General features: G+C 38.4%; 1 protein-coding gene across 3 annotated transcripts in view; it reads left to right on the forward strand.

The window, feature by feature from the left end:
* The window catches only part of cep89 (centrosomal protein 89), a 134,857-nt gene that overhangs the window by 37,693 nt on the left and 70,232 nt on the right, over positions 1-26,932 (forward strand). For 2 of the 3 annotated variants that reach the window (XM_066714036.1, XM_066714037.1), the window contains 6 exons: positions 4,596-4,699; positions 7,212-7,327; positions 8,510-8,675; positions 10,888-11,055; positions 11,799-11,940; positions 18,859-18,948. In XM_066714036.1, coding sequence (XP_066570133.1) covers positions 4,596-4,699; positions 7,212-7,327; positions 8,510-8,675; positions 10,888-11,055; positions 11,799-11,940; positions 18,859-18,948 — 786 coding nt within the window. Of the gene's footprint in view, positions 1-4,595; positions 4,700-7,211; positions 7,328-8,509; positions 8,676-10,887; positions 11,056-11,798; positions 11,941-18,824; positions 18,949-26,932 lie in introns of all 3 variants that reach the window. The other variant, XM_066714038.1, reaches the window with a different exon arrangement.

Genomic DNA, 26,932 nt, shown 5'->3' on the forward strand with positions numbered 1-26,932 from the left:
TTGATCATTTCATCGATATTCTGAACACAAACCATCTTTTCTGGGGTATTATTGTGAAAAGCGACCGGAGAATCCAGATGGGACTTTTCAAGCTTCTTTTCCTATGAATCCAAAGACTGTGCCTTTCTCCTTTTTTTCTAAGAAGGCCGTCGTTTTGTATAGAAATTTAATCTCTTATCCTTGCTTTAAAAACCCTGAAGATCCCACAAACGTATAAATGCAGCCAATTGCATCATATGCCTATCAATGTAGTTGCTTCTTTGAATAACTGTAACAAGTGTTTTACTCTCCCAGACCTTCAGGCACATATTTGTTTTTGTCTATACCCTTTGAGTCTATTCATGAGTTACAAATGTTTACCCCATCATCTGTAGGATTACTTCTGCCTGCTCTGACTATGAACACTTGAGCTGGATTTGTATGACACTGCATGACAAATCTGTTATGTCCAGGGGGAGAAAATGCAAAGGTGTTGCATTATAATATTAATAACTCTCTGCTTGTTACAGTCAATAGCTTCTGTAGCTTTTGTCAATCAGGCATTTAGGTGAAGTACCATATGGATTAGTTTGGTAACCACAAGCTTCACACACATGTTTAATAATGTATGCTAGGGCTCTGTTTTCTATGAAGCGATATCTGTGCTTCCATTTTAATCAAAGGTCTGCAGTACTGGTTGTATGCTCTTCTGTAATTTCTCTTGTAATTTCACTGGTGCTGAAAGACTGAAGCAGGAGACTAGAAGCTGGAACTGTGTACCCTCTGAGGCATGCCAAATTATGTTTGCTTTGCTACAGTACATTGTGGGATGTCAGCAAAAACTGTAAATAAGCTATGCTAAATTTAAATTGTCCTTAATGTTCCTTTTAAAAGGAATGAAGTCCATATGCTCAGATAACCAAACTGGATGATTTTGATAATGATACACATCTCAGAGGGCCCAGTTTGCCATTTCCTAACGTTTTAGTGGATATGCACTATTGGAATTTTAATAGATACCTTCAGTTAAATAAATATACATACAGTTTATACGTTTCACTGCTTAAATGTTTCACTGCTACAAACTGTCATGTCAGCACCGACTAAAATTACACTATATATTCCTATGCACTTATGGGAGCCTTATTTCATTTTGTAGTTTCACTCCATGTGTGTAGTTCTAAGTTAACAGTATTAGTAACTAGTGATGCATTGTTTTCCCATGTCTGGTTTTATTTGTCATAATTCGTGAATGTGATAGAGGAGAAAAATTACTAAGCAGAAAAGTACGTCTGATAGGAAATTAAAGATGAGGAAATGAGGTGGCCAATGAGATGTTATTTTTTTAATTGCAAGAGAAAGTAGAATGCTTATCCTTTACTTGTGCCTCCCATCTGTTCTTACAACTTATACCCTGTGCTGTACATAATTGTGTTATGTTCCATCTGCAAATTTAATTTTTGCATGCCATGCAATGTGTGTGGCAGAATGTTATGGTGGTGGCAGAAAAAACACACACACACACACACACACACACACACACACACAAAATAAGCAGGGTGTCAAACTGTGAAATGTGAATTTGTTCTGGTCCTCATGTCGTGAGAGTCAGACGAGCAACAACCCAGTCCAGCAAAGCTTTTAATTGCAGAATTCCTCTGAGATTTTGCAGAGATCTCAGTCTGAGAGAGAGAAAATAAACTATTGTTTATTTGTTCATTGATTGATTTTAATCTCATTGGTTGATTATTGCTGCCTCCTGTACAAAGAATTTCTATAAAGAAAATAATAGTTTGCAGCAAGATTGTTTCAGCATCAAAGGATCATTGTTGATGGAGCTGTTGAAGATACAGCAATCATGTGACTAGTTCTTATTCCATAGGGGTTTAATCCCATTTTGAGAAATTGAGAGGCTTTATTTTATTGTCACCGAATACGCAAACATGGCCAGGTCTTTTGAGCCTACTGTTGTGTGTCTTCTTTAAAGCACAGTTCACAGAGGGCCACTGCAGCTCAGATGTGCCTAATGCTCAGGGGTGTAAAGTAACGAAGTACAAATACTTTGTTCCTGTACTTAAGTACGTTTTTCGAGTATTTGTACTTTACTTAAGTATTTTTTATTTGTGGCTACTTTTACTTTTACTCCACTACATTTACGAACAAAATAATGTACTTTTTACTCCTCTCCATTTCCCACAGACGACTCCTTACTGTTATTATAATTGGAGAGAGGAATTGCATACATATACGTGGAATTAACATATTTCGGGTTTGCTAAATAATTGTGACCAATCATACTGTAGCATAATGAGCAGCACTGTAGTGAGCCAATCAGTGAGCCTGCACAGATCCGCCCCTCTCTCGTCCATTAGCGCATTAGCTCTTTGTTTTCCTGATCAAAGATGGACTCGAATCCATGGCCGGACCGGACACTCCGCACTGAGCGACACGCGTTATAACCTTCAGAGGCAGGTCTCTATTTTCTGAAGGACCCAGCAGAGAGAGTTATTGGCAAAGACTGTTTTTGAGCATTCAGAGGCTGTTTTGGGGGTTTGAAAGAGGTTACCCTACACTCTCCCTAATTTGGTTCATGTCTCCGACCTTAACAGTTTCATAAAATTTGTAAGAGTCGCATCCTTCTAAAGGCTCGTCGCAACTGGAAAGAATCTGACCAATCAGAAGTGATGTCAACCCACGTGGAAACATGCATAGTATATGCGTGTGCCCCATAACAAACCATGTGGACGACGAGGAGTTAATTAATGAGCTCCAGTAATATCCATGACTGCATCATTGTACATTAAAGACAAACACATCCATGCAAAAGACAATGCGTGGGTGAACATCACAGCAGCTCTACTTTAATGACAGCTGTGCGTAAAAGAAACAGTATTAATAAATAATAATTACATTTTATTTTTATTTTACATGTTAGCTTTATTATTCACTTTATGATTTAAATACAGTTGTATATGAGTAAAGGTCCCGAAATCAAGATGGCGTAAGTAACATATAATTTTATATTTATTATATATATAATGAAAAAATGATTTTGTAGCCGCACTCTCACTTATTAGGTATTTATAGCCCTGATGAAGACACAGTAGTGTGGAAAGACATTGTTATTCAATGAATGAAACTTTTGTAATACAAGAGTCATTTTTCATTATATATTTTTGCCTTATTTGGGCCAACACCTCATGACAGTGAAGACGCTGCAGTGCACGGATGCTTATAAGTTATATTCAGATACAGGGATGTATTGAGCCACTGCCCCTTTTCATTCCCCTGATGTTTTTTCCTGGGTGCCCCCCTTTGTCCTGATCGCCCCTCCTCGATCCATGCCGCGATCCGCAATTGTGAAGTTGGGCCGCACTTCCTCAGCGCCCCCCTGCACCCCCCAGGACCAAGGTGGCCCTTCATCATTTGTTTCAGCCACTGCCCCCCCACTAGGCTGTGTATGTTACGGTTCAGAGATATATAATTTTGAGTTTTGAGATTCAAATCCAGTCTTCTGCAACATAGTGCAATAGATTACATTATAACAAATGTGATCACTCAGGGGTACATATTTTATATTGTTTATTTTGTTTTGTGTATTGTTATACAACTGTTAGGGAACCGTAAAAATACCTTGATAATTTATGGAAAATAAAATGTTGGATTAAAACATCAAACTAATTTCTTGTGTGCCCCCTTCATAAGGCTCACACACAAACACTTTCACTTTATTACTAAATGTACTTTTACTTTTGGTACTTGAGTACTCTTAAAAGTAGGTACTGTTTTACTTTTACTCTTTTACTGTTTCAATGGAAGACTTTTTACTGTTACCGGAGGATGTTTTTGATAGAATATTTTTACTTTTACTCAAGTATGACTTCCGAATACTTTTTACACCTCTGCTAATGCTATACACAGGCATTTCATAGCTCTCTCTCTCCCTCTCCCTCTCTCTCTCTTTTTTGTGAGCATTCCTACTTCTTCATTGTGAGAGGCAGGTCTGTAGCAGACAGACTAAATATGCCACCTTGTAAGTTCATGTTGACTTTGTTGAAAGCTTGCTCATCTAGGTGGACTACCTGGCACTATAATAGCAGGACATTTTCAGATTAAACAGAATTTTTAAGTTGTCTTTCAATTTAAATGTGTACAATAATGCAATATCTTTCTACAATTTTGAAGCCAACACAAAACATCTTGACTATTTGCAGACAAATGCTTAATTTTAATGATTCATTCATTATGTGCAGTGTTCCCTAATGTTTTTTTTTTACTGTTGTTATATTTCTTGTATTGTGCGAATTTGCAGACTTTCCGAATCAAAAGTTATTTTGTTAATTTGTGAACTCGCAGCTGATTTGGCAGTCAGTCAGTGCAAGGTAGAATGATGTATTATATATTCATGCCCTCATGGTTATCAAGCAGTGGTAGCAATTTAGCAAAGACTTCGCAAAGGTTTACAGCTTGATCTTCCTTTTGATTTATTTCAATTTACAAATCTTGTTCTTGTCTAAAAGTGTTCTGCCATTATGGAGCCAGGTTGTCACATTAAGGACATCTCAGCAGAAGAGCAGTCCTGAAATGCTTTTAACTACCTGTGTTGAATTGAGCAGGAGGAGCTGAAGAACTTCAGAGTGCGTGTGGAGGAGGTGGTGATGGAGAACGGACAGCTCCATCAAGAACTCAGGAGGAGCAGTTCTGTCAATCACCGCGAGTGGTGAGTGTCCACAGGGGACCTTGCTTTTCCCTTTCATTGGAACTGGCATTGGCTCTGATTTTAATTTTTAAATACTTCCCTCACAGGTCCTGAAGTGTTTCATAGGTGCTGTACCTTGAAGAGTGAATTTACATGAGGTGCTGCATGAATTAGATTGGGACAACCTTAAGAATTGTAACTTAATGTTAAATTATATTTGATGAACAGAAATCAGAAACTAGGGTTTAATCTTCTCCGTCTTTCTATAATATTGATACCACAAGATAAACCCTCCTGGATTTTGTGCATTCAATAAAACTAAAGAGCAACACAGAGTTTTCATGAATACTGTCATAGAGATGTACTCTTCTTTTGGGAAAAAAAAAAGCACTACACTCTCGATTTAGGAGTGGGGTTAGCTTTAAATGCTGGGTTAAAAAAGAACATACAAAAATAAATGTATACTATAACTTTCTTGTATATTACCTGCTGAATCTATATGGACCATATCAGCTCAAAGTGTTAAACATGTAAAAGATTCACTGATGGATTTCAGACCTCACTAAGAATGAGTGTAGAAAACTAATCTGCTTTTTGTTTCTTTCATGTAGCTAAAAGCAACACTTTAATCTGGCAAGCCTTATTATGTTTACAATATTTATGTGATACTTAATTAGACATTGATGGATTTGTCACTCAAGACAGTGAAAGTATCTGTGACAGAACAAGATGCATCTGCCAGACAGTCTACAAGAACAGGACACTTATCGATGCATAGTATTCTACAGAGCTACATTATAGTAATTGCTTAAAACACTGTGTGCTAGAAATTGTCCTCAGGAGTAAATGCATCCAAAATGGTTTTAAATTTCAAGGTGCACCCAGGGCAACACTGTAAAACATATGTTATTTCCACAAAGTCTCATCGAAATTGAGCAATTTCAGTTTGTATTTTGAAACTGGCACAATGGTGGCCAAAGGCTATATAGTTAGTTGTGAATTCATTCACACTGACAGTTTGTTCGTACTTTTTCTTTTCAAATAGGTATGTAGTTCATTGTCAAATGTCCTTGCCTTGGTTTCCAGGTTATTATTTTTTAAATCCATTAATTACAGCCAAGATTAAACTAATTATGTCTTGCATTCTGTCTGAATTTAAAATAAATGCTTCGGGGGCATCTATATTTGCAACTCGTCTCTCTTACAGTGTCCAGCATTCCCGCAAACATACACAATGTTATAGGAAAATAAGGCTTTGTATTACAGGAGATGTTTATTTGGAAAACTATATTCTGAAACAATGGGTTACTCCTGTTTTTTCCAAATGTAGTATGAATAAGAAATGCATGTTGGTCACTGTATCTTGCCATCAAAGTCTCAGAGGGAACACTTTTTTAGTTAACAACTTGTTCATAAATTTGCTTTAGAACATTTTGTGTGTGTAATAGACAGATCTACTGCAGTGAAGTTACTGATTGAGGGAGCTGCTCACAGCTTTCATGTTGAATATGAATTGCATATTCCCTGTGGTATTTTAGAATTTCCCCAAAAATATGTTTTTTTAAATTGAACACCCTTTGCTTGATTTAAAGGCTGACTGATTGCTGTCTAAATCCTTGTGTGTGTTCCTGCTGGGCTTTTTAGTTGCTTAGTTTAGTTTTTGCTTCTCCTTTATCTTTTTTGTACTTGGATTTGATGTCTTTAAATGAAAATGTGTGATAATGAAGCAGATAGTGATTTATGTCTTATGTTTATTTATATATGCCCAGTTTTGCTTTGATACTTAATACTTATTTATTTTGCTTGTGCTTGTGCATCATTGCCATACTAAATAACTAATCTCTCATCAAGATTCCTCTCAGTTTAGTTGTCTGAGAATGAGGTAATGACTTGAGGAACTACAGCAGGGGGGCACAGATTGAAGTGTAGTACAGTTGTTCTTCATTGGGTTTCAGAGCAATCTTTTGTTCTGTCTCACAACCTCCTTTGAGTCTCAGACTTGGGTCATGGATGGCCAAAGTGTCTTCTGTGTTTCTTCAGAGCTCATAGCTACTCTATAATTAATGGAATACTATATTCCAACCCCTGTAAGTGGTACATTTTAGGTTGATCAAAGTTTTACTTTAAAATCATATATGTATAACAGAACTTGACTGAATGTTATATAAGTATGGCTGGACCATAAAGGGTAAATTTAGCCAGGAAACAAAGCGGAAGCCCTTGGGAAGTTCGCAGACTGGTTTTCGAGACCCCTTGGCCTTAGAGGAGACACTTCAGAGGGTTATTTGAAATGCAAATGATCTAAACAACTGAAAATCACATAGCAGGCTAAGAAACACATATGGAAATAAATGGAAATAATAATAATACTGAAATAAATATTTCCCATTGATCTGTGAAGAATATCTATAAGTCCCAGGTAACCTTCCTAGTGTAGAGCGCCAGCAGGGTTGAACTCAGATCTGGACCTTCCTTTGGCCCTCACCAGGGGTTTGTTTTAACCAGCTCTCCTATTGCTCTGTCTGGGTATTAGGAGGCAGCTGCAGGATCAGGCCAAACTAGTGCTGGAGGAAAACCAGGTGCTGATGGAGCAGCTTGAAGTCCAACAGGCCAAAGCCAAGGACAGCCACAATCGCCACATTCATGAAGGTAATTAATACCTCTCTTCTCTTTATAACGATGCTGAAGTCCCCATTGGTAGTGTTTTGCCTTTTGTTTTTTCTTTTTCTTCCCAAATTGAAATGTGAGATTGTACTTCAGCTAGGTGCATACTTCTAGAAGGAGCAGCTTCAGTTTGGACACTGTTTTACAAGTGTGTGTAATTCCTATTTAGTTCTATATACTTGTAACACATGTGTTGTGTTTGAACTGACTGAATTACTTTGGCATCTAATGTTGATGTGTTTTCTATTTCATGTTATTTAATCTTATGACAGGAGTCATCAATGGCCATACATCTCTGGAAAAAATTGAGACCACTTAACATTGATTTCTCTTAATTTTTCCAGAGCTGTATAATATAAAGAGAACATTTAAAAAAACAAAATCATAAAAGGAGATGATAAAACCAAAATCAAACAGACAAAAAATCCTGTTAGGGAACAGTCTAGGAGGCATCCCATGTCCTGTATCATGCTGGTCTTAAATCCAATATGGTATTCAAAGGAGCGGTTGCACTGCTATGGGGGCAGTTTCCACAGTTGTTCAGGGTGAAAGATATGAACTGGACAATCATCAGTTCATTGCTCACGAATAACTATCAATGACTTCTCAGGTGCCTGCAGCTCAGGTTCAGGTATTTTCTTTATCCAGTTACATCGAAATCCTCCAGTTAGTCTTAAAGGTATTTTCAGACTGTACTTGTAATTTAGTCATTCATTCTCCTGTAAGATTGCATTTTACAACATTTTGTCATACTCTTGCATTTGCATTACTTGCACTTATCTTGATTTCCCCTTTGCTTCCTCTCCCTTAGTTCTTAACTTTGACTTAACATCTTGTCTGCACTTATCAGCTTTTAAAATCTAGGATTTAAGACCTCATATATTGTTTACTAAATTTGTAAAATGTATTATGCCTGAACTGCACTGTATTATTGCACTTTGTATTGTTCTTATATTTTGTAAGTTGCCCTGGACAAGGGCGTCTGCTAATAAATAAATAAATAAATAAATAAATAAATAAATAAAAATAATAATAATAAAGCTGGGCTGTAGGCATTCTGTGCTTGTGGCATGAAATGCAGAGGGTGACTTTAACAGCTTTAACGTTTGGGCATTATCGCGCCCTGAGAGAGTCTCTCTGTAGAAATGCTGTGCTGCATTTCCCCAGTGTCCAAAGTGACCAAACAGCTGATGCTGCTGGAGTCAGAGAAGCAGAGCCTGGAGGAGGAGCTGAGTGAGACCCGCCGGCAGCTCCACACCCTGCAAGCCCACACCAGCCTGGACAGCATGGTCAGCAGGGAGGAATACACCTCGGCCGTTAACAAGCTCAGGAGGTACAGCATTGTGTGTTGTGCCAGAGACACCGCTGCTGCAGCGCTGATGTAATAATCGGTCTTTGTGTGGGTGATTAGATTCAAAGCGACTCACAGATACTAGGGGGTAAAGTACGCTTCAACAGTCGCGGCTGCAAAAGTCCCTTGCAGTGGGAGCTGGCTCTTGTATGTAATCTAAACAGATGAGGGTAAGCACTGCGCTTAGGGCAGTGCAAAGTGAGTCAGTGACAGATGCCTGGGCTCCTGCCCTTTACCTTAACCTCTGCTCCACCCTAACTTTTATTAGTCAGTCTTTTACCATACACGTATTATTAGCCTACAACTCATATTAACGTTCTTGTTCTTGGAGATGATGGTTTTGTTCTCATGATAAGAACCGAAAGTATACAATGTACTGGCGAAGAAACAAAAAGCAACACCCTGTAGTACACACATTGCTGGCTGTTTGAATGTGTCCTCACTGTCCTCTTCATGGTTTCCATCATCTCAGCCTTACATATTCATTCATGCAAGATGATGTAATCTGAAGAGACAGGGCAGACTGAACAAACTGTCCTGCAGCACATTCACATGAGAAATCACAGAATGGCTCAATGGTAAACACCAAAACTAAAACTGCACTCAACTGCCATTCACAAATTCCAGATCTGAGCCAGAACCTTTGTGTGTTTGGCCAGTTGAAAGCCCACTCTTTAGATTTGGATAGATGGATCAGTTAACATTTCAATTCAGCTTCACATGGTATATTACTACAAGTACTTATAGTGTAATATGGCATTGTGCATGGAATTGTCTGCAAATCAATTCTTAGACTCTTTACTGTTAAGTTTGTCGATATTGTACACAGGTCCACAACTTAAATCCAGCTTTTTTCCCCTGTACTATAATACTAAATGTACTATAATGTACTAAAAAAAAAAAAAAAAAAAAAAACTGCCTCTGCACTTTCCCCTTCTGACAATGGCAGCCAGTCAGATCTTGTTTCTGTATAATGCATTAATTTGTCTGGAGACTGGCTCACCCGAGTGACAGCCATGCCAAGTAATATATTTGGATCCCCAATAAATGTCGCTTCCTCCCAATATAAATTGGAATTAATGGACAAGCCCTTTTGGATACATTAGGGAGCTTCAACGCTTCCTTCAAGTTGGTTTAAATAATACATTTTTCTTTGTATTACTCAGATGGGCTACCTCAAAAACGACTGAAGGGAAATAAATGAATGGATAAAAACACTTGACTGTCTCCAGTTCTCTTTATATTCCATTGGTTGTTGACCTGCATTTTTATTAAGCATTTAACCATGGCATTTTCTCTGATATGACATGACAACTAAAAATAAGGGTTTATATTATTACAAACATTGATTGTTCTGCAATGTTAAAAAAAACTCCCATACAGGGCAAACATTTTTAAGTAGAGTCTTATACTTTTCAAATGCCAACATTTTAAATACACGAGATGTTTAAAAATGTGTTTCCCACATATAAAATAAATATGCAGATACAAGGAAACGCACATTGATGTATGAGAAAACTGTGAGATATTTTAAGTATTGCCCAAAGTAAGAAGATGGCTGTTACCAGGCTTTCAACCTGAAAATGATGAAGGCTTGTGTTTCGTAGTCTACAGCAGATGTTAAGCAAATTAAATACAAAACCGTCTTGCAGACAATAGGACACCAGATTAGGAGTATTAACTATTTTAAAGCCTGATGTTATATGACATCTTGCCTACAGTATGTGCACCTCAAAACCTTGTCAGATTATGTCATAAGGAAACCTCTTAATACTACACTTTCTCACAGTGCTTTTCTGAATGTTAACAAGTATAGTGGCTGCTATGCTGGAATAGGGGATAAATAAAGACAAGCTCCTGAATTGATGTTTTCACTGTTATCTTGCTTCAGAGCCCTTAAATTACAGATTGTAAGAGGGCAGATTGGGTATTAAAGGCAGGCTTGTTAAAACATACTGGCGAAGTATTGCTTATCATTAGGCCAATTCTCTGCAGTTGTTATTGAGTATACCGCAGAGCTTGCGGTCACATGAGACTAAAAATTGGGCATTTTTCCCCTGAACTTCTGCTCATCTTTTTGATATTTCAGTGTTTCGGTTATATGGCATTGTCATACCCAAAGCCATCAGAACCACAGTGACAAAACTGAAAAAATTCATTGCCTTTCTTTTTCTTTTATTCTTTTTGTTTGTAGGAAACTGCAACAGGAGGAAGAAAAGAAAAAGGCAGAATGTGAAGAACTGCTGAGTGTAGTGGCGTCCCTGGAAGCTGAGAAGAAAGCGTGGCTCCTGGAGAAGGCTAACCTCGCTGCGCAAAATCAGACCATGGAGGCCGAGATTGAGATTTTGCGCAAAGGACACCGGTACTGTTCTGCACTTTGTCACCGATCCATACTTAAAGGAATAGTAGCAGGGCTTCATCACCATACATTGTTGTCTTGATGACATCCTGATAAGCATTGACACTTGTACATGATGAAGTGCAGCTTTCTTTCAAGATGTCAGCTTGTGTTTAGGACTGTAGGGAAGAAAAGACAAGCATGTTACTTTGTCATAGCCACGCGGTAATATTTCTGAACCTTACTATTTGCTCTTTAAGTTGTGGTTTACTGACAAACTAACCTGACTGTCTAAACTCTAGAGTAATCAATAGGTTATGTGCCTGACATTTTTATTTTATTTGAATTTGAATTCTGAAGTGATCCTTATATTCTTTCAGCTAGTGGAAAATCTTAGTGCTAGATCACACACACTTGCATGTAGCTGAAAAATTGCATTATGGAAAAGGAAGTGATGTTAAAGTTTAATTAATGAAACTGTTCAGCTGAATACACAGTTGCATTAGACAGCTCTGTGTATTATTATTGTATTATTACATAGTCAAAACTGCTGCGCACACTAGAGGGATTATGGAGGGATTTAACCCATAGTTCGTTCTTCTAGATCTTCAGATTGTTGTGCATACTGGGTTAAATATGTAACAAAGTTAATATTTTGGCCCTTGTGTGTCCAAATGGAGTGGAATCGTGGATGACTGTTTTTGGTGAAGGACGTTGTATACCTCTGGTGGATTTCTGTTGATGTTTGCCCCATTGTTTGTGTACAGGAAAGCGCAGAGGAAGATCGGGCTGTTGACACAGCAGGTTGAGGATGCCCTGGACAAAGAGGTGGCAGCTCATCAGTACCTGGCCAGCATCATCAACCTGGCTGAGAGAACCACCCATGAGAGAGATCAGCTCATAAACATGGTAATCCATAGCCAAACACAGCTCCACTATATCACTCTACTGTAGGCTGTTCTCAATAGTTTGATCAGGGTCGTGCATTATTTGAAGGGGCAAACATTAACATATATTAATGGTTAACAACAAGGTTATAAATACATTAGTACAAATGTATTTCATGTTTTATCCATCTTTTAATGAATATTAGTGTAATGTAACTTTTAGTTTATAAAACATATACACATGCACTGTATATACAGTACCGGTCAAAAGTTTTAGGACACCTAAATATTTAATTTTTTAATTGAAATTTACACAGTTTAATGTCTCAGTATTCTCTGAAATTAAAGCATAGAATAAATACACAATTGGTGATAAAAAAGAAATCATGCAAATGTCTCCATCAGTGTTGTCCATCAAGAGCTTGAGAGACTTGTTTGAGTTTTAAGAGTGCACATAATCGATGAAAATGGTGTATGTTGCTGAGAGGTTATTGAGGAAAAGTAATCCATTGTATCCCTGTGTAGCGTTTATTATTCAATGAGATTGCATGGCTGCTTATGTGTACTGCCTATATGTGTGATGCCTATATTCTCAGGTCAAACAAGACTTTTGAGACTTTTGAGTCTGATCGTTTAATCCCCCACAATCCAGTCGTCTGGGGTATGCATTAGTTATGGCAGGAGACCATATATTCCTCCTACAAATCTCATGACAAGGGTTTGGTAATTTACTTCCCATCGTAGGGAATGTCCTTGTCTAAATTAGACTTTTAAAACGGCTACAATCTTGGTCACGGCTACTGGTCTGGCTGCCTGTTTTCATCAGTTGAGCCGTTTTGTATTTCTCTCATTCTGCCAAGCTTATACTTGTTCCCGCAGACCATTCAGATCTTAATCTTATTCATTGTAATGTATAGATGTTTTTTTATAGTGATGTTCTGGCTTTTGTTATGTGGTGTATACATACATACTTAGATGAAGGCAACTGCTAAAATTCTTAATATTAATAAATATACATACCATTTCTGTATATATTATTACCAAGGACATCTAGCAGTTCAAACATTGTGAACCCAATAAGCCTTATTTTTTGTGACAATTGCCCCAAAGGATTCTTGGATCAATACTGTTTTAGGTCAGTCTGCTTCCAAATCACACCAACAAAACTGGCTAAATTACCATTGATTATGAATAGATGTGTCCCCGACTGAGACAGAAAGCAGAGGAAATCAGTCATCTTAAACCTACTGTTTACTTCCTTTTGGATTGCATTTCTGGTGTGAGGTAGCAGGCCAGGTATTCTGTGTAAAAGCTACTTGCAATCAAACACATTCTCTGGCACTCCAGAAATAAATTAGCTGCTCCCTACCTGGGAGATAATCTAATACATGGCTGCTAAAGTCTCAATAGATGAGTGAGATGGGAACCTAATTTGTATCCCCTGGCAGTGCTTCCCTATGACATTTCATCAGTCTTTTTGACAAATTTGCTTGCCTTGGATTTACTTATTTTGGCCAAAAAACTAACTAATAATAATAAATAAATACATAAAGAAATGAAATATGTTGCATTAAAAATAACATTAGTCTTCTTTGGCCTGTGAACAGAATTATATTAGCGGCTCGAGGCTGCAGTGCTGTTCGCATTTGAATATTGTCAACATGCAAAGAAAATACAAAGTAATTCATTTTACAATACATGCACAGTTTGCAGGGATTGGCTGACCTGCAGTTTTCTTTTTCTCGGGCCTTTTCTGTTAAGCTGATTAGTGTCAAAATTGTTCATCCTGTTTTGAAGGTTCTCCTTTTCTGATCTGAACCACTGACCTGACTGAAACATTGTGGTTTTGGTTAAGAACAGATCTGGTACAACTGCTTCCAGGTCCTATACTTAGAACTTAATTAAATAAAACAACAAAACAAAGTCTACTGCTTATAACAGCTGATATTTTCTGATATTTTCTTTAGAAACCCCCTACCGAGCTGAATGCAATGTCTTCTGGTGTTTTTTTTGTGTGTTTTTTTCCTTGACATTTAATGATAATTTAACTTTACAGGCACAAAATGTAATGGGATTCACAAGAGGGGAAATAACTGATTGAGCATTAAAAATGGAATAGAAGAAAACATGGAATGATCCCCTTTGTAATACCAGCTCTATCCTGCCTGTATGTGCTTTTGTTGGGGCCCCCCTGGCAGATGTTCACTAGTAGTTTGTCACCATCTTGTTAAAAGAAAATCAAACTGAAAAATGACCTTCTGTGACTCCGTTCTGTGCAGTTTTTCTAAGGTTCTTAGATCATTCAAAACGGCAGTCATAGCTTCACATATAGACTTCTAGTTCTCATATCATATATGATCTTCAATTTTAAGAAGTACAGTGTGGATGCAGTCTTAAGGCTTTAGATATCTGATCGCTTTAACAGACAGAATGTGCCTCAGATAGCATAAAAATGGTTACTCGAAGGTTAGTCCTTTTGGGTGCCTTTCCAAAAAGTGTATTTTATATATTTATTTCCTCTAGCCTATAGTTCCATAGTTGAAAGTCACCATTTCTCCAGTTCTGCACAGTGGGGGGAGATGCCAGAGACTGACTCGAGTGCCTGTTTTGGGGGGTCCTGAGATTTTCTGCTTCTGTATATCAAGTATATTATGTAGTTTGGTGAAAAAACATGCATTCTCATTAGAACCATAAGGAATATATTTTTTATACTGCTAATTTGCATCAACACCATCATGAATTGCTATTATAGTGGTACCTTTATATAACACTCTGCCCTTACTAATCACCACTGTTCCCCTTTAAATGATTACTGTCAATTTCATACCCTGTGAGAGACTGGATGACAAAGTGGGGGAGGGCTGTATTTTAAAAGTGGTCCCCCACATCAGAAATAAGTAATTCTATACTTGCAAAGAAAATAAATAAAGCCGATTTTAATGGGGCCCCACATCATGTGCTGTTCCCACTGTTAGTCCCACTAATATGTTTTCAGATCACTCACATCCTGCCATGGTTTCAACCTCATAAGTAGGGGGTTGGCATTTCCAAGGTTTTTTTTTTTTCTTCCAAATTCTGGTCAATCACTTTTGTTTTTTGTTTTTTTATTTTTTATATCTGAGTTAAAATGTGGTTTTATGTAATATATATGTTTTTGTTTTTTGTTTAATACTTATGTACAAATATTTTTAAACACCAGCCAAATATTTCAGATGACCGCTTGCACAGATATTAACTGCATACAGAACATATGGGAAAGGAAAACTTAACTCCTTCACTCCACGAGCTGTATATTCATGAAGTGTTTAGAACAACTTCACAATTTCCTACAATATTTGTAACTTGAATAAAGCTAGAAATTGCAAAATTGTGTTAAATCAGGTTAAAGAATAAACCTAGAACATATTTTAAGTTAGAAGTATAGTGAAGTTGCTTTCAAGGTGTCATTTTGAGTCAGATGAACTGAACTGTAGGTGAACTGTGATCTATTTGACTTCCCTGTTAGCTGCTATAGAAAACACCTTTCTCTACACTGTGATACTCTGGAAGCACCGGAAGTTGGCGTTTCTCCTGACTGTAGCCTTGGGGACACTCCCCATATTACATGGTTGCAAGCTGACATCTTGAAAGTGATTACATTGGACTTCTAGCTTAAACATTTAAAAACTCTTCAGGACATGACAAAAAATGACAGGCACAGTACTTAAACTTGTTAATAGAGCAGGGCTATTATTATTATCTTTATTAATTGATTTCAGCACACAGAGAGAAATGGGGGTGGGGGGAGTAAAGAGCACCAACTTAAATACTTGCTTATAATATTTCGCATCAATCTTCACATTCCCTGTTTGTTGGTGCAGTACTGTCACAGATCCTGGGACGAGGCTTTGATTCTGGCCTTAGGTGTGGATGGAAACACCACAGTTTTCTGCACATAAATCTGTATCAGTGCTGTTACTGTTGATGTAATGCCGTTTCAATTAAAGTTTAAGTTTTGTTCTTGACAACTTATTTTATTTTTGCATCTAAAACATACACTTTTAAATAACCTTTTTTTTTGTTTTTTGTTCAGGAATTATTTTAATCCTTTTTTTTTTGGAAGGGTTCACATGCAGCAGGGATCAGAACATGCCTTTGGTTTTAGGGTGGTGATGTTTATGAACTATTAACATTAAGTTACCCACATATTTGTTTACCCAGGACACATTACAGCATATCATTAAATTGCTGCAGCTGAAGCATGCAAAACGGCAGGCACCGTTTCATTATGTGTCTCATCTACCCCTGAGTCTCCAGCCTCAGTCTCTGACAAATCACTGTTGTCCTTTTAAATTCCAGTTCGCTTCCACAGAGCAAGTAACAGCATATTATTTTGCCTTTGGTGAGAGAGATTTCCAGAGGTCTCACTGGGAACCTCTGCCCTGCTTTTAATAACCGGACCGAATGAAGCCGTGAGATGTGATCTGGATCACTCTTGTTGTGCCATTTGTTCCATCCCGTCTTGTTAACTGTCCGTGAAGGACGAGAGGTTGGAGTCAGTGGAGCTGTGATAGAGGGTCTGGTGCACACATTTCAGTGACTGCGCTGGAGGGCAGCCAGCAACCGTAGACATGTTGTTACAGTATAGCTCCTAAGCTAGGGAAACAATCCATTAATGGCCTCTGTCATGAATCTTGGCTGATGGGTCAGACTAAGACCGTGGGGGATCAGAGAGTCCTCCAAGTTAGGGACTATGTACATTTTTAAAAAATTGCCCTTGAAAATTAGATCTGCTCCTTTGAAAATTAATAAGGTGTGCAGGAATAAAAATGTTAGCCTTATTGTCTGCCCATTAGTTTCATGTCAATGGATTAGGAGCAGTAAAATACCAGACTTCTCTAATATAATGTTCAAATCTGGCCACGAAGGCCAACAAAATTAGTTCAGTTGAACAAGTTGGGTAGTGTTTCTATCAAGGATACAATGTGGTATTGTAGTTTTTTGTCTTTGTCAAAGAGATTTTTCAGGAGGAAGGAGACTTTGCATTTCCTATCCTCACAGGTTCTAACTTTAAAACCAGAAGGAAGAGATGGTAAGATTTTAGCAATATTTTCAACTACTTGACAATAAGGTCTTAATTAAAAAGCAATTATCAGATGTGTTTTGTTAATGGTTCAAACAACAAAAAAAGTTTTGTTATCTCTGCCTCATAAAACATTGACAAATTTCCCACAATTAAACAGGCTTCAATGTCTGCCTAATGTCTATCTGTGCTCACTGCAGTTGTTTATCCTTATGCTGTTTTGTTTTTGTTTTGATCTTTTTTGTTTCAGAGAATAGGAGTGTAGAATGAAAAAGGAATGCAAAACACACTTACCAAATGCAAAGCAGCTTTTTGTAAATGTACCACTTTGAATTATGTTTACATGGCTGTTATCTGCCTCTGTCAGTGTTTAATTTAGTAATTTATTTTAAAGCTGCCTTTGGTATCCTTATAATACAAAAAAGGAGAAGAAAACATATTTCTTTAAAACAAAAAAATAATAACTCTCTTAAAAATAACCAATACAAAGACCAGAACCAATAGCCAACCTGGATCAGTTAAGAAAATAAGTAGTTTGTGTATTTACAATAACTCTGCTGGAAAAACACCATAAGATATTTAGCATCCCTGGCCAAAATGCCATTTTTAATATTCAGCATCCCTGCCAGATTCACACCTACCCAAGCTCTGTAGCACCTGGCCTATTTCAGTCCATCCCATAATAAGGCCTCCCGGTTGCTGCCAGTTATGACACAGCTCAGACTTGAACCACAGCTGTCTGTACTATAGGGCTCAACCTGCAATACCAAGTGGAGGCTTTTACCAGTTGGAAGGCCAGTAGGCCACCCTATTCATTTTTTTTTAAGCAGATAATTGTGAAAACTGTTCAAGGTCCAAACATGCCAATACATAAACTGAAGGCTTCAGTCTTTAAAAGTTCTGTCGGAATAGAAACAGGAAGGTACATAGGGTCTACACTACAACACGAGAAGTGAGAGCCCTGGAAATAATAATGTGACACTTTACAAGAAGCAGCAAGTCTTCTCTGTAGTTCATAACAAAAACATGTACTCTTATTATCTTCTGGTGGGAATGTGTAATATGTGACAGTTAGGTAGTAATGCCTGGATAGGTGCAAAATGAATTAGCTAGTCATTGTTATTGGTTTTCTACATAGAAAGAATAGCATTCATGGTGAAGATATTTCGGTGTCAGTCAATACTGAAATGGTGTGTCAGGGTCGATCCTGCAGTGTGTACTTTAATATAGGCTGCATTTCTATTGGAAAAGTGTTTGCTACAGCTGAATTCCATATTTCACAGCTGTGGCAATACAAATATCAAGCCTTTGTGGAGTCCTTACATAAGGAAATATGAACGCCTTGCATGTTAAATAAAGTCTGTAAGAAACAAACATAGCATATTTGTGTTGCTCTCCTGCTTGTTTCTGTTCTCTATATTCATGTCCCTTATGGACTGCATAGCTGCTGTTTACTACTTTCAACATCATTATAAATGTGGCTCCTGAACTCTTGAGTGTTGAATAATTTCCATTCGGTTAGGCTGACATATGGCGCTGTGCAAAATAATTGCCTCGCAAGGCAGTTAGGATTTTGCTGCTGCATTGTTTTACACTGTGCCTGTGCTGGCTTCACCCCCTTAGTGAGCTGTATTGTATTGTGATATAACTATCAATTACAGTGCATTAAATTAGAGAGTGTGTCTAGTTTACAGCAAAGACAGGATTACTTCTGGAATTAGATGCTAACATGCAAGTGAGCTCAGTCCCTGCGATTTGTGGTTCATACAACACAGCAATGAGATGGAATTCCTATTAACTCAGTGTCTTTTCGTTTCTTTCCCCGTTTTGCCCTCATCTCCTAGATCCATAACCCATCCTCTGCCCTTTCTGTCACAGGCCTCCACTCTGGAGCAGGACAAGCAGGGGGTGTTAAACCGGATCATCGAGGGCACCATGCGCCTGGGAAAACTGCAGGAAAAGGTCAAGGTAAGACATCTCCAGTCCTGACAATGGGCCGCTTTTTAACTTCATCAGGGCAGCCAGTGCCCTTGTAAAGTCCTACCATGAATAAAGAGATCTGGGAGATATTTAGGGCTGGTGTGATAAAGAAACTCATTTGAGATCTCCCGAGACGCTGCAGTCTGTCTAGCTATCGATCGGAAAAGGAGTATAACTTGGGTCTGGTGGAAGCGATCATTTGAAATGTACAGGAGTCAATGCCAAAGGTGCAAACTGCTTTGTTGTACAGTTTTATATATTCGAATGAAAGGTGTTTTTTAGCCAAAACATGGCCATTCTAGCAAAGGAGTGGGTTTATTTTTAGCTGCAGATTTTGCACAGTATACTACACTATATTGAGGGGAGTTTCTAGATCACGATGTTCAAAATGTATTTCATTAAGATGCCTCAAAGAAGCACTGGGATTCATTTTATCTTGTAGATAAAGTGCATATTCTGTTTTGCTCACTGAGAGGAGAAGTGAAGGGGTTAGAGAAAAAACATGCAGCATTTTCAGAAACATGCAGCAAAACAGCAACACTCCCATCGTTTGAAGTAGTTATATATTGCTTTGGAGTACCCTACACAGCACTTCAGTACCCCTGGATGTATTTCTTCAGAATCTCTTCAGTATTGCCACCACAATGATTTTAAGTTTGTGAAATTTCAGGATTGTCTTGATGACAATTAGCAAGAATTTATTTGACAGATGCTTTCTTAATTCTCTTAATTCTGTTTTTATTCGATGCAGGTTTGTATCATATTGATACATTTTCTATGCTTACTTTTTTTAATTTCTCAATGCAATGGGCGTGGCTCACTAGACAGTTGGCTGTTTTTTGTCAGCATGTTTTCATTGCTTGACAGATCCATAATAGAAGGCATTATTTAAAATTGATTGTCTATTTAATTAGTTTTTTCCATGTATTTACTGTCATCACTCTTACGTTTTGTTTGTGCTCACATTGTAATTTACCATCCTGTTGGTCTATGAAAAAAAAAAATGGAACAGTATTTGCTGATCAACTTCCACAGCCCACTTCCTCAGTAAGTAACATTATGGGAATTTCATAGAAGAACCTGCAACACTTTAATGTAAATTGGGTGCAGATTTCAGGAATCATATGTTTATCTGAAATTGGTGTTGCAAACCTGTTTTAGTGCGATGTGCAAACTCTGTGCAGATTGGTAACCTTTTGCTGAACATAATGTGCAATATGAACTGTGATGAATGAGTCTGTTATGAGGCTGAAAATATATTATGACTTGCTAGTGGTGATCTGTAAATTACTCCTCATGTTGTTCAATTACTGTCATAGATAAGACAAACAGCTATATTTATAGTCTGTTAAAAAAAGACAACTCTTATAGATGTTGTGGGGGGTAGAAACACAACTTAAATCTAAAATAAAATGGCATTAATAGCTGAACATTCAACTGAACCCCACCCTTGCTAAATGGGTTCATCAGATTTCTATTGCATACCAATTGCTGTTTCACGCAGGCATTCCTCAGTTGCTGATATACTTGATCCCAGTATTATAAGAAAATTTAAATTATAGGAAATATCTATTAATCTGGTCAGGAGCTAAGAGGATGGAAAAGTACTGAACCTAATAAGAGGGCAGTGATATGGATTAAGCTTCACTTTCGGAAAGTAATTTTATGGCAATGTGAATGTTGCTCAATAGTTTTTGGCAAAATAACATTTTAATCAGATTTACAGCAGTTGGGGTTGGGGGAGAAGCTATACCAGATACTTTATCTAGAAACTCTGAAGCCCACCATGTTGTGATGTGAATCTCTTATGAATATGCAGTGGCCTTTCCATTTGATACAGATAACAGAATTTGAATGGGCTGCTGCTTTGACTCAAATGTCCTCTTACTGAATATGCTGTATTTTAATCAAACTCTCATAACAATGTTCTGTCTGACCAGTCTCATCAGTTACTTTATGTATCACACTTTATGTTTATGGCAATATGTATTATGTTTGGCTGAAGGCTAGACTCACCAATAGCATTCAGTGCAACTTCCTAGCTTTGTTCTGCCAATATGTTCTGTTCATGGAGTTATCTTTAGGGATTATGGTACCATTTGGTACCAGTGGTACCAGTGCTATGGGCAAGAAATCTGTCTAATGCAAGAGATTTCATTTGTTTAAAGTGCATTGAAACGTGGAAATATTTTGGGGAAGAGATTAATTTCACTGTGCAGGCTGTTTATATGTGGAAATTTGCGTTTTTCTTTTCTTTTTTTTCTCCCCCTAAATCACGAATTAACAGGAAGAAGGTTGTGCGTCATCCAATTCTGAAGTCTGGGGTCTTTTTTGCTTCTAGACAGAAGTGCTAATGAAACAACAGTTCCTGGGGAACATCACTGTTTGAAGCCTTGTCACTCTGTGGCTGAAGATTTGCTGTATGTGTATAGATTTATAAATACCAATCCAGTCTGATTGCAAGTCATCGCTTCTGGGAGGAATGTCATGCCTGTTGTATCTGCAGGGGCTTTGAACCCAGCTGGTTCACACTGCAGCCCCTGATTGGTATGTGAAGTGTTTATGCTGGTAATATTTCTAATGTTCACTGAAAGGTTATTCAGGCAGATTGACAGTTTGTTATGTGTATTTGTAGGCTTTTGTACTCAAACCCGTCTTTTGAAATAGTGTTATGTAGTCATGTATATAGATCAATTGATCAAGTATTAGCTGTTATTGTGTTGGAATGACCTATTGTATCCAAATCTTCTCTCTTGTGTACTTATATATACTACCGTTCAAAAGTTTGGGGTCACTTAGAAATTTCCTTGTTTTCCATGAAAACATACATTAAATTAATTTGAATAGGAAATATAGCACAGTGAATAGGAAATATAGTCATTGACAAGGTTAGAAATAATGATTTTTAATTGAAATAATAATTGTGTCCTTCAAACTTTGCTTTTGTCAAAGAATCCTCCATTTGCAGCAATTACAGCCTTGCAGACCTTTGGCATTTCTAGTTGTCAGTTTGTTGAGGTAATCTGAAGAGATTTCACCCCATGCTTCCTGAAGCACCTCCCACAAGTTGGATTGGCTTGATGGGCACTTCTTGTGTAGCATACAGTCAAGCTGCTCCCACAACAGCTCAATAGGGTTGAGCTCCGGTGACTGTGCTGGCCACTCCATTATAGACAGAATACCAGCTGACTGCTTCTTCCCTAAATAGTTCTTGCATAGTTTGAGCTGTGCTTTGGGTCCATTGTCCTGTTGTAGGAGGAAACTGGCTCCAATCAAGCACCATCCACAGGGTATGGCATGGCGTTGCAAAATGGAGTGATAGCCTTCCTTCTTCAAGATCCCTTTTACCCTGTACTAATCTCCCACTTTACCACCTCCCACCAAGCACCCCCAGACCATCACATTGCCTTCACCATGCTTGACAGATGGCGTCAAGCACTCCTCCAGCATCTTTTCATTTGGTCTGCATCTCATGAATGTTCTTCTCTGTGATCCGAACACCTCAAACTTAGATTCATCTGTCCATATCACATTTTTACAAATCTTCCTCTGTCCAGTTCTTAATATTTTCTTTTTATTGTCCAGTCTTAGATATGGCTTTTACTTTGCAACTCTGCCTAGAAGGCCATCCCAGGCAACCCAGAGTCGCCTCTTCACTGTTGACGTTGAGACTGGTGTTTTGCAGGTACTATTTAATAAAGCTGCCAGTTGAGGACCTGTGAGGCGTCTATTCCTCAAACTAGACACTCTAATGTATTTGTCCTCTTGCTCTGTTGTGCACCAGGGCCTCCCAATCCTCTTTCTATTCTGGTTAGAGCCAGTCTGCGCTGTTCTGTGCAGGGAGCAGAACACAGCGTTGTACGAGATCTTCAGTTTCTTGGCAATTTCTTACATGGAATAGACTTAATTTCTCAGAACAAGAATAGACTGACGAGTTTCAGAAGAAAGTTCTTTGTTTTTGGCCATTTTGAGCCTGTAATCGAACCCACAATTGCTGATGTTCCAGATACTCAACTAGTCTAAAGAAGGCCAGTTTTACTGCTGCTTTGATCAACACAACAGTTTTCAGCTGTGCTAACATAATTGCAAAAGGGTTTTCTTGTGATCAATAAGCTTTTTAAAATTATAAATTTGGATTAGCAAACACAACGTGCCATTGGAACACAGGACTGATGGTTGCTGATAATGGGTCTCTGTACGCCTATGTAGATATTCCATTACAAATCAGCCATTTCCAGCTACAATAGGTATTTACAACATTAACAATGTCTACACTGTATTTCTGATCAATTTGATGTTATTTTGATGGACACAAAATTTGCTTTTGTTTCGAAAACAAGGACATTTCTAATTGACCCCAAACTTTAGAACGGTATTGTAAGTCTGTGCTTTTCAGAGCCATTTTAGAACGCAGTCTCGGATGCTTAGTTTCATTAATACAAATAAATCTTTAATTGTTAATTGAGCTGAACAGATGGAGTTGGATACACAGAATGCAGGTGAAGAACTGCAATGCTATTGATGCATTATTGACCGCAAGCAGTTTGTAGTCTATTAAAAAACTGGGTTGTTGGGATTTGCAGTTGCTGTATTTGCTGATAATTTAATCAAACAATATCTGGAATGATTAGCATTAGGAATTTTAATGTGAAGGGAATTCAATGTAACCCCCCCCCCCCCGGAGGCTAGGCTCTTCAGTGCTTTAGTGCTTTGCTGCTTAGGCTGTTAATGAAAAGTGACCTTCAGCCCAACATGTGGTGATGCAACCCAGTTCTGTGTGTGGGACCATACTGTGGAATTGTTCATATTTCTACATATTTGTGTATGATGTTTATATATAAATATAGGTATATACACTGCTCAAAAACATTAAGGGAACACTTTAAATCACACATCAGATCTCGATGAACGAAATATATTAAAGATCAAAATCTTTACTGTTCATTGTGTAATTCGTGGAGAACAAAATAACGTAACAACGGTGAATGGAAACCAAAATCACCAACCGATTGAGGGCTGGATTCAAACTCACACTGAAAATCAAAGTAAACAACTGAAATCACAGGCTGTTCCAACTTGCGTGAATCACGGTAACTCATAATGTGACTCAGTAGAGTGTATGGCCCCCACGTGCCTGTATGCACTCCCGACAACATCTGGGCATGCTCCTGATGAGATGGCAGATGGTGTCCTTGGGGGATCTCCTCCCAGACCTGGATCAGGGCATCAGTGAGCTCCTGGACAGACTGTGGCGCTACTTGGCGGCGTCGGATGCCCCGATACATAACGTCCCAAAGATTCTCAATTGGATTCAGGTCTGGGGAACGTCCGGGCCAGTCAATGGCATCAATGCCTTCGTCATCCAGGAACTGCCTACACACTCTGGCCACATGAGGCCGGGCATTGTCCTGCACCAGGAGGAACCCACAGCCCACTGCAGCAGCGTAAGGTCTGACGATGGGTCTCAGGATTTCATCCCGGTACCTAACAGCAATCAGGGTACCGTTGGCTTGCACATGGAGGTCTGTGTGACACTCCAAGGATATGCCTCCCCAGACCATCACTGACCCACCGCCAAACTGGTCATGCTGGTTGATGTTGCAGGCAGCATAATGTTCATCACGGCGTGTCCAGACTCTTTCACGTCTGTCACGTGCTCAGTGTGAACCTGCTCTCATCTGTGAAGAGAACGGGGCGCCAATAGCGGACCTGCCAATTCTGGAGTTCTCTGGCTAATGCCAATCGAGCTGCATGGTGCTGGGCTGTGAGCACAGGTCCCACTAGAGGACATTGGGCCCTCATGCCATCCTCATGGAGTCTGTTTCTGACAATTTGGTCAGGAAAATGCACCCCAGTAGCCCGCTGGAGGTCATTTTGTAGGGCTCTGGCAGTGCTCCTCTTGTTCCTCCTCGCACAAAGGAGCAGATACCGGACCTGCTGCTGGGTTGATGCCCTTCTACGGCCCTGTCCAGCTCTCCTCTTGTAATGGCCCGTCTCTTGGTATCTCCTCCATGCTCTTGAGACTGGGAGACACAGTAAACCTTCTTGTGACGACACGTATGGATGTGCCATCCTGGAGGAGCTGGACTACCTGTGCAACCTGAATGGGCTTCAGGTACCGCCTCATGTTACCAGTAGTTACAAGGACACTAGCAAAACGCAAAACTAGAGAAGAATCAGTCAGGAAGGATAAGGAAAGAGTAATTGTCTGTGGCCACCACCTGCAAAACCCTTCCCTTTTTGGGGGTTGTCTTGCTGTTGCCTCTCCAGTGCACCTGTTGTCACTTTCACTTGCACCAAAACAGGTGACATTGATTCACAATCGCTTAGGCTTCCTAACTGGACAGATTGATATCCCTGAAGTTTAATTGACTTGGTGTTATACTGTGATGATTACGTGTTCCCTTAATTGAGCAGTGTATTTATATGACTTGAATATGGGCAAGGTCTGCTGATAATGGCCCCTAAGTGGTGGAACAACCTTCCCACTGAAGTCAAAACAGCAGAGTCCCTGACCTCCTTCTGGTGATTACTCAAGATGCATCTTTTCAGACTGTACTTGTAATTTAGTCATTTATTCTCCTGAAGATAGCACTTATACGTTTCTTCATACTCTTGCCTTTACATTACTAGCACTTGTAATGTTTATTTTGATTTCCCTATGCTACCTTTCCCTTAGCTCTTAACTTTGACTTAACATCTTGTCTGCACTTATCAGCTTTTACAATCTAGGATGTAAGACCTTATTTATTGTTTACTGTATATCTCGTGCACACGTAAATTCTGAATTTGTAAAATGTATTGTCTTGAACTGCACTGTATTATTCCACTTTGTATTGCTCTTATATTTTGTAAGTCACCCTGGACAAGGGAGTTTGCTAAGAAATAAATAATAATAATGTATGGATCAATTACATTATAGGCCAGTAAGCACTTTTTACACCTTGACAAATGACACTTGGCTGTGGAACGTATCTGAAAGCGTTATTTCCATAACGTTTGTGTAAATCTTTCATTGAAGAACAGTAATATTTTAAGTTGGGCACTGTACCAGTTCATACAGGTACTGCAGAGTTAATATAGAATCAGTGAGTGATATCTGCAGTAATGTCGAAGGTAAAGGATGTCATTGAAATAACATGGATTTAGAAAAGCCAGTGTGTATCCCAGGTGATTCCAAGCATCTGTTTAAAATAGGAACCAGCTTCCAACTATTTGTGGTTGCTCCATAAATCCCCCCTGTGTGTCATCTGTTGACATTCTTCAAGGAAACATCAAGAAGTAATTAGTGCAGGGTGTGATCTTAAGAGATGAACACCAAAACAAAAATATTACGTGTTCGAACTGCTACTTGATGTAAATCAATGCAGTCACCAGTGAATTATGTGAGTTGATTACTGCCAGCTGATAAAAAGAAATTGACCAGGTCCCATATTAAGTGTGTTAAATGTTTTTCAGTAATGCCTTCATTATGGTGTGCTCTTTAGGGTAGCATGAACCTTGTGATTTATACTCTTGATGGGTCTCAATATCTCCGGCTTGGTGCTCTTTATTTCCCCACGGTAATAATCCTTCACCATAACATGACAATAAAATGAAAAACGTCTAAGGAAATCACCGGAAGCTGTTTGTTACCTTGGACTTCAGTATCAGAGAGGCAATACATTCAGTTTTCAGATTTCCCTTCTTTAAGTAGATCACACTTACAAATTAACTTCATTTTATCAGTAAAATCCAGGTTAGTTCTGTCTTCCCTGGGTATTAATCTTTATACTGAAGCTAGCATTCCCAATACATACATTTAAAGGTCTAAGAATACATTATCACTTCTCTGTTCAATTATTTTGAATGATCTATCTCACATTATAATTGTCTTCCAATTCTACCTCACAATTTAACATATTGTTAGACTACATGGGTTTTATCCTTTTTATAAATTACATTTTATAATAGGACAGTTTCTATCTATATA

This window comes from Amia ocellicauda, chromosome 9 (assembly GCF_036373705.1).
Source record: "Amia ocellicauda isolate fAmiCal2 chromosome 9, fAmiCal2.hap1, whole genome shotgun sequence".
Taxonomy (NCBI): Eukaryota; Metazoa; Chordata; class Actinopteri; order Amiiformes; family Amiidae; genus Amia; species Amia ocellicauda.